The sequence below is a fragment of the Acomys minous genome (assembly GCF_964271855.1).
Source record: "Acomys minous genome assembly, chromosome: 13".
Classification (NCBI taxonomy): Eukaryota; Metazoa; Chordata; class Mammalia; order Rodentia; family Muridae; genus Acomys; species Acomys minous.
The window spans coordinates 16937927-16953916 of record NC_140495.1 but is presented as its reverse complement, the minus strand read 5'-3'; the positions used below and the strand labels follow the sequence as shown (position 1 = coordinate 16953916).

The following is a 15990-nucleotide window of genomic DNA, read 5'->3' as shown; positions in this document are numbered from 1 at the left end:
AACTGAGGCCTGGCTAGATGCAGCCTGTGTTGGGGTAGCATTGAGCAGGCGCAAAGACGCACGCACGGTGGGACTCGGTCCTCTGAAAGGGGAAGTCCTTCCCTCTACTCTAGGAATCAATCGTTAGAGATTCATCCAGAGAGGGTGCCAGGCGGTTGCCATGCAAGCCTCAGCCTTTTGCTGCTAGCGACCGCAACCATCTTATGCAATGGGAGGATGGGGACAGTTTGTCCTTGGAGGTGTGAGACCAACATATTGAGTAAGAGCGTGCTCAGAGTGCTCCAGAGTTCTGTTCACCCTGGTCCTCATCCTCCAAGGCCCGCTCCCAAATGGCTAGCCTAGGTAGCCTTCACTGTTGGAGGCTAGCCCCAGTGCCTCCCTAAGTCCAGGTGACCTCCTCCAAGCCTGCAATTTCCATTTGATAAGGGAAGGCTCAGGCCCACAGAGGGGGAAGTGTTAGATGCCCAGAGCAGCCAGTATGACAGTGTAGCTGAGTCAAACCACCCATGAGTGATTTCTCTTCCTTTTTTCAGTTCAAAATCTCTTAGAGCCCAAGGATGGAAGGATGAAGCGTTCACTGCCTTTGCTTCTGCTCCTAAGGGCAGGCCCACTGCTCAGCAGGCCTCGCTGCCTTCAGTAAGCCAGTCCTGCTCGCCTAGCAGCTCCTCCTGCCCAAGAAGGAAGATTCTCAGGAATCAGAGCTGTACCTCAGTAAGTTGGGGAGGCTAACCTACTGAGCCTAGCCAGTAACAGCCACACCCTGGGCATAGGAGCACAGTGCTAACCGAGAGGATGCTGGGCCAGGAGGTAATAGCAGTTCTGGTAGGTGGTGCTTGACCTAGGTATGAGTGGGGACAAAGTCTGAGAAAGTCACAGCCAGACATCTCCCATTTCCCCCTCCCCCCCTTTGCTTCCAACAAAAGAGGATACATAGGAGAATCTCCTACATACTGTTTGCCTTGGTTACTTTAGTCCTCGATGTAACAAAGTATCTGCAAAAGGCAACTACAGGGAGGAATAGCTTGTTCAGGCCATCACAGCAGAAGCAGGACAAGCAGGACCGTGAGGCAGCTGGTCAGTGTTTGCTCTAGTGTTATTCAAAGTCCAGCCCACACAGCCTACACGATGGGTGGTGCTGCCCACAAAAAGGGTGGGTCTTCCTTCCTTGTTAAAACTTTTCTGTAAGGGCTGGAGTGATGGCTGAGGTTCAGAGCACTGGCTGCTCTTCCAGAGGTCCTGAGTTCAATTCCCAGAAACCATATGGTGGCTCATAACCATCTATAATGAGATATGGGGCCCTCTCCTGGTCTGCAGGCACACATGCAGGCAGAACACTGTATACATAATAAATAAATTTTACAGAGAAACCTGTCTCAAAAAAACCAAAGCAAAGCAAAGCTTTTCTGTAAATGCCCTCACTGACAAGCTCAACCCTTCTTCCTAGATAACTAATATCAAATCAAGATCAGTCATCATACTGTTTTAACAATTATTTTTTTTAAGATTTATTTATTTATTATGTATGTATACAATGTTCTGCCTACATGTATGCCTGCAGGCCAGAAGAGAACACCAGAACTCATTATAGATGGTTGGTTGTAAGCCACCATGTGGTTGCTGGGAATTGAACTCAGGACCTCTGGAAGAACAACCAGTGCTAACCCCTGAGCCACCTCTCCAGCCCATCATCATACCGTTTTTGTTTTTGTTGTTGTTGTTTTTGGTTTTTCGAGACAGGATTTCTCTATGCAGCCTTGGCTGTCCTGGACTTGCTTTGTAGACCAGGCTGGCCTCGAACTCACAGAGATCTGCTTGCCTATGCCTCCCCAAGTGCTGGGATTACAGGCGTGCACCACTGCCACCACACCCGGTTTATGTAGTGCTGGGGATCCTAACATGTCAGGCATGTTAGGACAGTACTCTGTCAGCTGAGCCATACCTCCAGTCCAAGGATGTTGTCTGCACTAATTAGTTTTGTCTGTGTTCTCCCATAGACTTGTCCTTTCTTTCTTTTGTTTGTGTGTGTTTGGCTGCAATGTGAAACTAGAGGAGGTCATCAGCCATCTTCCTCTATTGGTCTCTCTCTCTCCCTCTCTTTTTTTTTTTTTTTAAAAGATTCTGTCTCTTGCTAAATCTGGAGCTCTCCATTTGACTGGCTGGCAAATTAGCTCCAGGTAGGTATTGACCTGGCTCCTCGCTCTCCTGGAGGTCCCCATAGTCTCTCTGACCAGCCCAGGGGATAAAACCAAGCTGATTTTTTTTTTCACTCTGATGCTGGGAATCTGAAATTATATGCTTGCACAGCACTAATTTATCTAATTTTTTAAAAGGCTTTCTTTATTTCATTAGAATTTTTTCCTTGGTGTGTGTGGTGTTTGGCCCGCATGTTTCTAGGCACACTGTGCTTGTGCCCAGTTCCACGTGGCCAGGAGGAGCTGGAGTTACAGACAGTTATGAGCTTCTGTGTCACGTGGGTGCTGGGTACCAAACTTGGGTCCTATTCAAGAGCAGCCAAGTGCTCTTAACCACTGAGCCATCTGTCCTGTCCCATTTATCCACTTTTAAATAACAAGGTCCGTGCTAGCTGCTAACTGGCTGTTAGGAACAGCAGTAGGAAAGGCTCCTGAGAATGGAACAAGTTCATTAGTTATTGAGAAAGGCTGAGGTCCGGTCCTTCAACCGCTGGGTCTTACTTAGCACATGCACCTTCTTTTTGGAAAACTTTCTTCCGCTCTGCTAGGTCACCCCGTCTCTCCTACCGTATTCCATCCAAAACTCACGCCCTCCCACGGCCCCTCACTTTCTCAGCGTAGGTCTCCCGCCACCACAGCCACTGTGCAGCGATGACTGGTGGGTCCCGGCTGGTGTTCAGCTCCACACATGCGCCCATACCTGCCTATACTGAGATTCCCCTCACGGTCACAAACTGGGGTACGCCTAGATCCGCCCGACTGGCAAACATCCTCCGCGAGAAGCGCACAGTTCCTCCCACGCCCAAGCGCGAATCTGCCTACAGACCTCCAGGATCTTGGCCTACCAGCAGCCGCCCACACACCCATCAGGCACCCGCAGAACCCTTCTGTGCCATCGAGTCAGTTAGCGGCGCGACACAAGGCCATCTGAATCCCAGCTCCCGCTGCGCGCACGCGCGGCACCAGTGCCCGCCTCTGCCGGCCTCGCCCTCCGGGGGCGGGGCGCGCTGGGGGCGGGTCCTGCGGCACCGCCCGGGAAGCTGCGCGAAGCTCGGCGCCGCCGCCACATCCTCTGGAGGTCTGGGTCCAGGCGAGCCGAGTCGAGCCGGGCCAGGACGAAGCGGAGCGCTCCGACGGCACGGGCAAGCCGAACGCTGAACCATGGCGCACCAGACCGGCATCCACGGTGAGGGCGGATGGAGGGCGGACAGGGGGCCTATGAGCTCTGCCGCGCCTGTTCTCTGCGCTTGGTCCCTTCACCCACCTCTTCCTTGCACCCTCGGGGGAAGCTTCCTGTTCTCCTTTGCAGCCGCGAGTCCCTGGGTTGGACACATCTTGGGGGAGTACAGACTGCTGTACATAGCCGGGAGTGGGTGCACATGGATGCTGCACACAGCAAGGGTGGAAATATCTTGTGTACCCAGCTGGGGGCGGATGTGCCTGTGTGTGTGTGTGTACCCGTCTGGGTATTTTTGTTCTTTTCCGGAGGTGGGGTGTACCCGGATGCACACATCTGGGAAAGTGTACACACATTTGCACATGTCCTCTGTATACCGTCCTGTGTGTGCACATCTGGATGTGACTTGGTTATGCCTGTCCAGGCTCCTTCATGTGCATGCACTAGTGGCTGGTTTTTGGACACTGTAGGTGGCATGGGCTATCTCACACATCAGTGTTTCCTGGCAGCACACATCTATGGGTGTCTGCATGTGTGCACAGTTCAGGCACATCTCAGTGTGTGTGTGTGTGTGTGTGTGTGTGAGACCACGGATGCTCTCATGGGTGTCTTATGACTGATAGAGGCTTGTGTGTATGTGTGGAGAGGGTATTCTGACCTTTGCTCCTTGCAGGACCCTCTTACTCTTGCAGACTAGGCTGGACAGAAGCTGGCCCCTCTTTCTGAAATAGAATGGGAAGAGTTGCACATCTGACCTTGGCCTCTGACTTTCTTCCGTTTTCCACTGTGATCTCCTCCTGCTCCAGCCAGGCCTGCTCAGCCCCAACTTCAAGCTGGAAGCAGGGACGAAGGTCAGGATTCAGGCTCTAGAGAGGATCTCCTGCCTCCACCCGAATGTACGAGAAGCTTCTACAACCCAGAGTGGCATAGCTACAGCTCCTCTCCAGGGTCCCAGGTTCCTCCTTGAACAGAGACTGAGAAAGAAGCAATAGCTAGGAAGCCAGGTATTTTGGCCCTACCTGGTCTCAGCGTCCCCGACTGTTCCTGGCCCGGAAGGGCTGCTTTCCTGGCCACTAGGAAGACCAGGCTGCTTGCCCAGACAGCTTGTTGGTTTGGCCGTCGGCCACTCCTATCACCACATCATGATGCCCTGACCAGGGCTACCACCATCGACCTGCCTGACCGCCTGAATCTCTGCTTGCGGTTGTGGCTACTTGGTGGATGGACAGCCCTGAGAGGCTTGCCCTGGCCCTGCCCCATCCCCATCCTGCTCGGCCTGACTGTGTAGGGACCTGGGTCAGGCTTGGCCTCCCACAGGTGGGCCAGCTTCTCCTGGAGATGGAGGGGCAGGTTTCCTGAGTCAGCCCTAAAGTGGAGAATTGTCAGGCAGGGGGGGGGGGGGGAAACTGCTGCCTGGCCTGCCCCTTCCTTCCTCTTTATATGCTCTGAGCTGGTGCCTCCAGCTGGGAGGAGGTACTAGGAAGTTACCACCCACCCCCAAACACACACACACACACACACACACACACACACACACACACACGCTGCCAAGAGACCTGTGACCAAGGCTCTGCCCTATTCCTTCATTCCGCATGCAGTGAGTCAGGCCTGCCTAGGAGAGCTTCCTGCTCTCCTGTCTATGAGGGTGCACCACTTCCTCATTTGGGCCTGCTGGAGGTGGCAAGAAAGACCACTCTGGAGGATCAGGTGCCAGCCAGCCTTGGCCTGGCTGTAGGAGTAGGGCCCGTTGACCTCAGAAGGGGGCCCAAGAGGGACCGTAACCTGAGGCTTGCTAGAGCTGGGGTGGGCAAGATGGAGGCAGGGAGGCATGAATCTTTGATGACAGAGGCTCAGGTGTCCCCAGCCTGGCCTCTGGATTATTGATGGTGACTGGGGAGGCATCGGGGTTGAGTAGGAAGGGTTGTCACTTTCCTTGCTGGCCCTGGTAACAATAGAAGAGGCTTGTCAGCCTCTGCCTCTCTGGGGATTCTTGGCTTCTCTCTCAAGGTAGGAGGTAGGAGGAGCAATAAAACACAGCCACCTTTAGATTAAAAAATAAGTAAATAAAATAATAATAATTATCAACCAAGTCCCATTCCTTAACACTTTTGCTCTTGCACTCCTTACCACAAGCCTTTGAGCTTGAGGGAATTAGATCTGTTTCATAGATGAGGTTGAGGTCAGAGGTCACACAGCTAAGAGGGAGCTGGAACCTCAGAGAGGAGGCTCAACGCTTCAGGCATCCCCCTGGCCGTGGAACACCTGTAATCCCAACACTTGGGGAGGCAGAGGCAGGTGGATCTCTGTGAGTTCGAAGCCAGCCTGGTCTACAAAGCAAGACCAGGCCAGCCAGGGCTACACAGAGAAACCCCGTCTCGAAAACAAAACAAAAAACTTCAGGCATCTGCTGATAGTTATTAGTTGTGTATAGCCAGCGGGGCTGTGCCCCCTTGTGTATGTACAAGCCATACGTCTGTCTGGGCAGTGACCTTCATGGGTGGGATTACAGCGTGAGGTTCGGGCATAAGGCCACTCTGCAGGGAAAGGCGGAGCACCTGAGGACATGACCAAGAGTTTGTTTACCCAAAGCCCCTCCACCCCGCCCCTCAACTGCCCATCAGCTGCCGTATCCAAGGCCTATAAATATTCTGTGATCTCAACTCTGCAGCTGTGCTCCTGTTGAAGGCTCTTGTGACCCCTGGCAGCCCCAAGGTCACCCCTCACCCAGAGACTCTGAGCAGGTCCCTTACACACGTGAACTGTGTGTTCCCTCCCTGCTGCTGCTAGTAGAGCCAAGATGACCCGTGGGCCTCCAGCTCTGACCATGGTCCTCATCTTGGCACTGTGTCCTTGGTCATTATTCACCTTCCAGCTGTGATACCTAGTTTCCAAGGTGGAGTCTTCTTCCTAGGCACCACACCTCCTCCAGGAAGCCTTCCTTACTGCCTAGGGGATGAGGCTTTATTGCCCCTCCATTGGGCTGTGTTGGGGCTGGCAGGCCCCTCTTTTGCTACAAACTGGATGGGGGCTTGGACTACAAGTGCATGGGTGTGTCGTGCACACCTGTGACTGTATATTTTGTCTATCTTGCCTGTGCATGTGGTGTAGACACACCCTGCAACTGTGTCTGATGCCTATGTGTGTGTTGGCAACCTGAGTTTATATCTGTGTGTGTGTGTGTGTGTGTGTCTGTGTGTCTGTGTGTCTACTTACCCTGACCAGCTAAGTGGGTGTTTATCCACTGCTCGATCACCCTATTGTTGGGGGACAAGTGAGTGCCTGTCATTCTGACCAGCCTGGCTTATCTTAGAACCTGGTCCATCTTCAAGTGGGCTGTCCCCTTCCTGTCATCACAGCTCTCCCAGCCAGCAGGCCACTGCCTGCCACTCCTGCTAGCTAAATTTGGGTGCTTATGTTCGGTGGCCGTCTCAGGTTCCCAGTCACATGGGGGAGCCATATTTAACCCACCTCCCAGCCTCGCCACCAGACCCTACAGAAGACCAGCAGACTCAAACTCGTCTCTGGCCCACTCTGCCAGCTCACCAACAACAACTATGTTTCTTGTGCTTGTAGCCACTGAAGAGTTGAAGGAATTCTTTGCCAAGGCCCGGGCTGGCTCCGTCCGACTCATCAAAGTTATCATTGAGGACGGTGAGTGGCCCCCACAGGCTGGGGCATGGGGTGCAGGCTGAGCCAGTTGCTTCTGGGGATAGGAAAGAGGGGTGTGAGGGTCTGGCCCCCTTGAGACGTCAGTTTCTCTATCTGAGAATGGGGGTGAAGCCACTCACAGAGAAGTCTCACAGGTACCCTGCAGGTGGGGATGGTGGCCACCATGTTGTGCAGAGTCCTATCCTGTGGTTCTGCCCGGCCTCGGTATCTAAAGCTGTGTGGCTTTAGGCAGGCAGCAGGGGCCCAGTGAGTCCTACTATATGTATGTTGTGTGCATGCGTGCTTCTGTGTGTGTGGCGGGGGGGGGGGTGATGGGGGATGGGGGGGGGGGTCAGCACAGACTGGGCCTGGCTTGGCTGCTGACTATGGGAGGACTGAAAATGTCGTGGGACCTTCCCGTGGTAGATGTCCCCAGAATAGGAAGAAAGAACTTTGGTCTTGCTCATTCTAAGGATAGGCGAGCGACTCAGTACTTGACGTGGCTTTGAGCTGACCCTAGCACCGGGGCTTCTTACCAGGCAGTAGCAGGGGTATGAGGGTGCCGGGCTTTGAACCAGCGCCTGAAGTATTCAAGGAGGCAGAAGATCCGTGTGAGGCTGACTTAGGGGTGGGGACACAAGGAGCCCCCCCCTCTCTGTGCCAAGCAACTTCCTCAGCAGGGAGTAGGTGTGGGCCTGACCCTCCAAGGGACGTTCCAGCCCCCTTGGGAGTCATGCTGTCACGAGCCCTTTGGCACTGGGCTCCTTGAATGAGCCTAGTGTCCTTTTCACTTTAGCAGGGCCTGCCAAACCCAGCATTCACCTCAGGCTTTAGGGCCACAGCTCGGCTGGCCTTTGTCCAGGGCCCTCAAATCCAGGTGCCCTCACAGGCTGGGTTGGGGGGCCTGTTGGGGCTCCCTGCCCTTAAAGAGAGTTTAGCTCATTGGCCGTCATTTTCAGCCCTGTCTGTTACCCTCCCAGGGAAGCCGTCCCCGGTAGATCTGTAAGCATCTTGTAAGCATCGGGGATCTCTAGGTGGATTCATGCTAGTTCTACACTCCAAGTTGTGGGGTACCTGGGAACGCCCGGCATTTATTTTAGTTTTTTGAGGCAATGTTTTTCTGTATAGTCCTAGCTGTCCAGGACAGCCAAGGCTATACAGAGAAACCCTGTCTCAAAAACAAAAACAAAACAAACAAACAAACAAACAAACAAACAAAAAATATATATATATATATGGACAAGTGGCTGGAGAGAGGGCTCAGCGATTGTGAGCACTTGTCCTTGCAGAAGACCCAGATTCGGTTCCCAGCATCAACATGGTGGGTCACAACCTATAACTTCCGTTCCAGGGGATCCAACGCCTTCTTCTGCCCTCTACACATACCAAGCACACCCATGATGCACATGTAAATCTAGGCAAAACACTCATAAAATAAGTAAATAAAAGCTTAAAAAAAAATATGAACAGCAAAGTGAGCGATACTGACAGGGTTCCTCAACCTCACCAGCCCCATAGTTGCTACCTTTCAACCCTGATTCCCGTGTGAGTCCTGGGGGGGCGGGGGTAGGGAGGGGCAGGCAGAGAGGCCAAGGCATGCCTTGCATGTTGGAGTATCAGGTAGCTGGATTCTTTGACCTATCAAAGGGGCCTTGGGGAATGCTGGCCTCCCACAGCCCAGCTAGGATCACTGTTTTGCCCAGTTCTTCCTCTGGGTTGGCTGTGTGACCAAGTACATGTGTGGTGTCCGGATGAGATCTCAGCCTGTAACTGTGCTTGGATGACCTACTTGGCCAGAGATACGGTTAGGCCTGTCAGGCTGGCCGGCAAAATGGCTCAGTGGGTAAAAGTATTTGCTGCCCAAACCTAACAACTTGAGTTCAGTTTCCGGAACTTCCAGTGGACTGAGTCCTGAGAGTTGTCCTGTGACTTCTGCATATACACTGTGGTACGTATGCAGCCATACTCATATATGTCACACACACATACAATAATAATAATAATAATAGGAGCCTGGCCGTGGTGGCGCACGCCTTTAATCCCAGCACTTGGGAGGCAGAGACAGGCAGATCGCTGTAAGTTTGAGGCCAGCCTGGTCTACAAAGTGAGTCCAGGACAGCCAAGGCCACACAGAGAAACCTTGTCTTGAAAAACCAAAAATAAATAAATAAATAAACAATAATAATGATGATGATGATGATGATGATGATGATACTACTACTAAATAATAATAATAATAAATAATGATAAATAATAAGTTGGTTGTTAGCTAAATCGGTGATACTCTTGTATTCCCAACTCTTGGAAAGCTGAAACAGGAAGAGTGGAAGTTTGAGACCAGCCTGGAGCTAGATAGCAAAACTTTGTATCAAAAATAACCACACAGGTCTGGGAATGAAGCTCAGTCGACTAGGATACACAAGGCCCTGGGTTCGATCCTCAGCATGTCATAATGTGGAATTAGTGGTGCGAGCCTGTGAGCCCAGCACTTAGGAGGTAGAGATCTGAGGATCAGACGTTCAGGGTCACCCTCCAGCACACAGTAAGCCTGTCTGGACTGCCAAGCAAGCGAACAACAGAAAACAAACAGCAGCTTGGCTCGATGGTGCACGGACATAATCCCAAGCCCTCCAGAGGCTGATGGCTCATGCAGGGTTGAGTTCAACGTCAACTGAGGCTATATAGTAAAACCCTGTCTTAAAAAAAAAATAGTTGGCCCCTGGCGTGGTGGCGCACGCTTGTAATCCCAGCTCTCGGGAGGCAGAAGCGGGCGGATCTCTGTGAATTCGAGGCCAGCCTGGTGTACAAAGAGAGTCCAGGACAGCCAAAGCTATACCAGAGAAAACCCTGTCTCAACAAAACAAAAGTTAGTTGCAGCTGGCCATAATGGCACATGCCTTTAATCCTAGCACTTGGGAGGCAGAGGCAGGAGGATCACTGTGAGTTCGAGGTCAGCCTGGTGTACAAAGTGAGTGCCAGGTCAGCCAGGCTTATTACACAGAAAAACCGTGTCTCAAAAAACCAAAACTGTAAAAGTAGGCTGCTATTGTTTTTTGGTTTTGTTTTGCTTTTATATATATATATATATTTTTTTTTATTTATTTATTTATTTTTTTACTTTGGGGTAGTGGCCTGAAACTGGGGATAACAGCCTCTCCCTTAGCACATTGTCCTGAGAGGGGCGCCCGAGGGAGTTGAGAGCAGGGAAGCCCTACACGGTTATGGTTGCACTGAGCAGTATCCAGTGTATGAGTGCCTTAGGAGGACTGCGTTGTTGCTGGCAGTGGGCAAACAGCTGTGGTTCCTTTGTGTGCTTGTGTGTGTGTGCGCACAGATGCGTGAGTATACGTGAATACGAGCATTTGCAAGTGTGCGTTGTGTACAAAGGAAGCCACGCATAGCTGGCACACGTGGGGATGGAGCGGCCAGGAGGTCTGAGCTAGCTCAGAAAGCTACATGCAGAGAACAGGTCCACAGGCAGAGGAGCTGGGCAGTGCCACATCGGCTCACCCGGCCTCTGCCCCCAGAGCAGCTCGTGCTGGGTGCCTCGCAGGAGCCAGTGGGACGCTGGGACCAGGACTACGGCAGGGCTGTACTGCCGCTGCTAGACGCACAAGAGCCCTGCTACCTCCTCTTCCGCCTCGACTCGCAGAATGCTCAGGGCTTCGAGTGGCTCTTCCTGGCCTGGTCACCTGATAATTCGCCTGTGAGTCCTGGGGATCACTGCCCATCACCCTGCATGGGGCCAGTAGAAACTGGGGAGAACAGATGAGAGACTCTGGCCTAAGGAGGCTAAGGGAAAGAAGGTTAGGTTGCGCCCCAAACCCTGCAGGGTCTCGTGGTGGAAGCCTGTTCTAACTAACTGATAACAGGCTGAGTTTGAGCTGGGTGGAGGCTCCCCCTGCCGGCGAAAGCTGCCTGGTACAGCTTCGCTGCGCCCCCTGCTGGGCGTGTGGGCCCAGTGAGAAGACTTGATTCAAGTCAATGCCCTGCCTGCCTCCCTCTTCCGGGCTCCATTTGGCTCCTCGAGCCGTTGAGGCCTCACAGTTTGCCCCATCTCAGGTGCGGCTGAAGATGCTGTATGCAGCCACACGAGCTACAGTGAAGAAGGAGTTTGGAGGCGGCCACATCAAGGATGAGCTCTTCGGGACAGTAAAGGTTAGTCACCCGAGCCCGAACGCACTGTGGCGACCAGAGGGTGCGGCAGTGTGTGCGGGTCCTAGAGCAACTCACTGCCAGGCTCAGGGTGCTATAGAAGGGCTGGGGGCTGAGATGTACCGTAGTTGATACAGTGTTTGCCTAGCATGCATGAAACTCGGGTTTGAGTCCCAGCATTCAGGAAGTAGAGGCGAGGAGGTGGGCAGTTCAAGGTCGCTGTTGGCAGTGTAGTGACTTTGAGGCTAGCTTCAGTGCTACACAAGATGCTGTCTCAAGTAAAAAGAAACGAAAGGCTGGGGAGCCCAGGAGCTGTAGGCTGAGATACACAGTGGGCTTCTGTCTGCCTACCTACCTGGGGTGCCCACTTACACCTCTGGAGCGTGCCCCATAGGACGACCTCTCCTTGGCTGGGTACCAGAAGCACCTGTCATCCTGTGCCGCACCTGCCCCACTGACGTCGGCGGAGAGAGAGCTCCAGCAGATCCGAATCAATGAGGTGGGTACCCAGGATGAAGTGGGCTGGGAGACCCTAAACTTGGTAGGCTGTACCTTGGTGTGGGAATGTAAGACTTTTCTTTATGGTTGGTACCACCCCCTCCCCCCACCCCCAGGTGAAGACTGAGATCAGCGTGGAAAGTAAACACCAGACGCTGCAGGGCCTGGCCTTCCCCCTGCAGCCTGAGGCCCAGCGGGCACTCCAGCAACTCAAGCAGAAGACAGTCAACTATATCCAGCTGGTGGGTACACGGTCATGCCCAGCACACACAGGCCAGGCACCACGGAGCCCTGTGCCCATCTCCTGGGCTGTTGTGCTGATCCGTGTTGTTCTTAGACTGGGATGTGGTGCAGTTGGTCGGGTATTTGCCTGGCATACAGCATGCTCTGCGTTTGACCCTTAGCAGCAGCATATAAAGCTGGGGGTGGTGGCACTGGAGGACTGGAAACCCAGTCACCCATACATAGTGTGTTCCAGGTCAACCTAATCGACACTAGACCCTGTTTCAATTTTATCTTTGAAAAAGCAAAAACAACAACAACAAAAAATTAAGCCAGGCATGGTTGTGCACACCTTTAATCCCAGCACTCCAAAGGTAGGAGCAGGCGGATGTGTGAGTTCGAGGCCAGCCTGGTCCAGAACAGGTTTCAGGACAGCCAGGGCTACCCAGAGAAACCCTGTTTTGGGGCAATAAAATAGAACATGCTATTCTTTTCTTCTCTCCCGGCCCCCAAGTTCTGGCCACAGCAGGCGCCCTGCGAGCATGTGGCCATATATACTTTTACAACGTATAGACACCATAGGTTTATACTGGCCCTGAGGGCTGACCTTTGTCCTATCCCAGAGTTTCTGTGTAGCTCCCTTGACTGTCTCTTTCCCCGGGCAGAGTCCTGCCCCCTCTGCCCAAGCAGAATGGCTTTCTCTTCCAAACGTTTTCCTGGAAGCTTTGCCTCTGAGGCTGGACCTGTGGTGATGCCTTGCTGAGGTCAAGGCCCCCAACACCTCCCTGGACAGGCATCTCAGAGGCCTGGAAGGTCTGCAGCCTGAAGTCCAGCCCTGGACAGGGGACCCCAGGGAAGGGGACCCCAACCATTCCTGCCGTGGTGCCCTCACACCCTCCCCTGCTCTTACTCAGAAGCTGGACCTGGAACGGGAGACCATCGAGCTGGTGCACACAGAACCCACAACCGTGACCCAGCTGCCCTCACGGGTACCCCGAGATGCTGCCCGCTACCACTTCTTCCTGTACAAGCATACCCATGAGGGTGACTCACTTGAATCTGTGGGTGAGTAGCTACGACAGGGGCCTCAATTCTGAGCTGGCTAGGAGCGGCGATGACAAACCATCGCTTGGGCCTACTGTGGGAGTAGAGGTCTATAGGTACCCCCAGACTGCACACGCTCACTTCCTCATCCCCTACAGTGTTCATCTACTCCATGCCGGGGTACAAGTGCAGCATTAAGGAGCGCATGCTCTACTCCAGCTGCAAGAGCCGCCTCCTCGACTCTGCAGAGCAAGACTTCCAGCTGGAGATAGCTAAGAAGGTACAGCCTGCTCCCAGGTCCCATCTGGCATTCCATGTGCATGCAAGACTTGTTTCTGCACTATCATACGGGTGGGAAGCTTAAGGCCCAAGGAAACCCAAGATGCACACGAGCCCATGTCTTGGCCGCCTTGTCTCCTTTCCCTACGTCTGGCAGGGGGAGGGGCTGGGGGAAGGTGACTCAGGCCAGCAGGATAGCAGACCCTACCTAACACTGTAGTGACCTAAGAGAAGACAGACAGCAGGGGCGTCTCTAGGAGCGGGGCTTACGGAGAGGGGCCCACAGCACAGTGATGACAACGCCTGTCTTGCCTCGTACAGATCGAGATTGGCGACGGGGCAGAGCTGACAGCTGAGTTCCTTTATGATGAGGTCCATCCCAAGCAGCATGCCTTCAAGCAGGCGTTCGCCAAGCCCAAAGGCCCTGGGGGCAAGCGGGGCCACAAGCGCCTCATCCGGGGCCCCGGCGAGAACGGGGACGACAGCTAGGTGTCTGGACTGGGGACGGGGCCAGGCACGTGGACTACAGGGTTGCCACCCCACTGCTTTTGCACCTCCTTCCTCCTCAGCCTGGGCTCTAAGGAATTGCTTCCTGTGGGATGGGACAGGAGGGCAGATGGTTGAACACATTTGCTCCTTCCCAGGGCCATTGGACCAGCACTTTGTGACCCTGTCCCACCGCTGCTGTCCCTGCCTCCCATCTGTGTGCACAGGGTGGCTGGGGAACCCTACCTGGCTCCTTCAGGGTGTCTGAATTGGGGGGGCCTGGCTTGAACCTAACCCCTATGAGAACTGATGCTATGGTCCCAGCCCAGTCTAGAGGGCCTTTGGCCACAGAAGGTGGGATGGTTGGCAGGGGCCAGATGTCACAGGAAGGGATGGTTGAACGCTGTATTTTCTAAAGAATAAAATATTTTTAAATCAATACTGAGCCTGGCCATGAGAATTTAGTGCCTTGGTTTGCACGGTTGTCCTTTCACTGTTCGGAGGGGCCTGTTGGTCCTGACCTCAGGTGTGAGAGATACTTCGAGTGTAAGAACAGAAGGCCTACACATGAGGTGCACACACTTCCACTTGATGTCCCTTTTTCCTGTGGGTGCTGTGACAAGTTGCCACAAACTCAGTGACTTACAAAAGAGCTAGTTTGAGCTCAACCCAAGCAACATAACAAAACCCTGTTTTAAAGCCACACACACACACACATACAAACCAAAAAACTTTGCAGATTTACTCTTACAGATCTATTGGCCAGACAAGGCTAACCTCATGGTGTGGAGCTGGCTCTTGGCCGTCTTCTCCCCTCTGAACTAGAACCAGATTCTAATGATCTTTGCTTCCATGTGGCCATGCCTCAATCTGTAGTCATATCTTCCCATCTTTCCTTTTTTTGTTTTGTTTTGTTTTTTGAGACAGAGTCTCTCTGTGTTAGCCTTGGCTGTCTTGGACTCGCTTTTTAGACCAGGGTGGCCTCGAACTCACAGCGATCCACCTGCCTGCGCCTCCAGAGTGCTGGGATTAAAGGCATACATCACCACACCCAGCTTTTTTTTTTTTAAAGATGTTTCTTATTATGTATACAGTGCTGTCTGCATGTATATCTACAGGCCAGAAGAGGGCATCAGATCACATTGGCTGTGAGCCACCATGTGGTTGTTGGGAATTGAACTCAGGACCTCTGGAAGAGCAGTCAGTGCTCTTAACCTCTGAGCCACCTCTCCAGCCCCAGGCTCTGCTTCCTTAGACCCAAGGAATGCAAGATGGTGAGTGAAACTGAACAATTGACTCCCTGGTCCATGAGGAGTCTCTTGGCCTCTAGGAAACTGCTCGTTTGATGCTCAGCAGGAGCCAGGGGTCTACTCTATGCCTCTAAAGAGTGGGTGGACAGCCAGCCATTCAGCTGGTGGATGGACATTCCAACCCCTATTAAATCTCCTAGGATCATGGACAGAAAAGATGGGACCCTGGCAAATAGCCACAGGAGACTCAGCCTAAATACTCGTTCTCAGGAAGGCAAGAAGGTAACATGGATAGCTCTCAGGCTGCAGAGCCAGCTAGATCGTTGGCACCTTGGACCAGGCCTGCTATGAGATCCACTCCGATGAGGGTCTGGCTGGAGCCAGGAGACTGGTGTAGAACCCTGCCCCTTTCAGGAGACTGATCATTCATTCATTCATTTCTTCAAACTTTGCTCAGAGATACCTGAACTCCTGTCCAAAGCTGAGTGCTGTGGGTAGGACATAGCTTTAGCAGATAGCAGATACTGAGCAGCTGTAGAAGACACAGATAGAATTTTTTTTTTTAAAGATTTATTTATTATTCATATAGGATTCTGCCCACATGTGTGCCTGCCAGCCAGAAGAGGGCACCAGATCTCATTACAGATGATCGTGGGCCACCATGTGGTTGCTGGGAATTGAACTCAGGACCTCTGGAAGGAGAAGTTAGTGCTCTTAACCTCTGAGCCATCTCTCCAGCCTCCCCAGATGTAAGCTCTTATCCTCAAGACAACATTCCAACAGGAGAGTAAGACAGTATCCAACAGAGCAGGAAGGGTGGATGCCATGGTGTGGTAGCAGTTGATAAATGTCACGCAGAGAGAAACCAGCTGGCCACAGTGCTCAGGAGAGCCGGATCTGGGCTGGTAGGGTTATTTGCTTTTGTCTATATTTCTTTTGAGACACGGGTTCACTTTGTAGCCCCAGCAGGCTTGGAACTTTCAATTCTCCTGCATCACCCTTGCAGTGCCGGTAGGATGGGTGTGTAGCTGAGCTGACA

At 52.9% G+C, this 15990-nt stretch overlaps 1 protein-coding gene across 1 annotated transcript; it reads left to right on the top strand.

The window, feature by feature from the left end:
* Positions 1–3201: 3201 nt before the first annotated feature.
* TWF2 (twinfilin actin binding protein 2) lies at positions 3202–14140 on the top strand. Its single transcript, XM_084751693.1, has 9 exons — positions 3202–3378; positions 6943–7020; positions 10545–10723; positions 11080–11175; positions 11567–11671; positions 11787–11912; positions 12807–12957; positions 13095–13216; positions 13537–14140. Exons 1-9 carry the CDS (start codon positions 3354–3356, stop codon positions 13702–13704), a joined length of 1050 nt encoding a protein of 349 aa, XP_084607819.1. The 5' UTR covers positions 3202–3353; the 3' UTR covers positions 13705–14140.
* The last annotated feature ends 1850 nt before the right edge of the window (positions 14141–15990 follow it).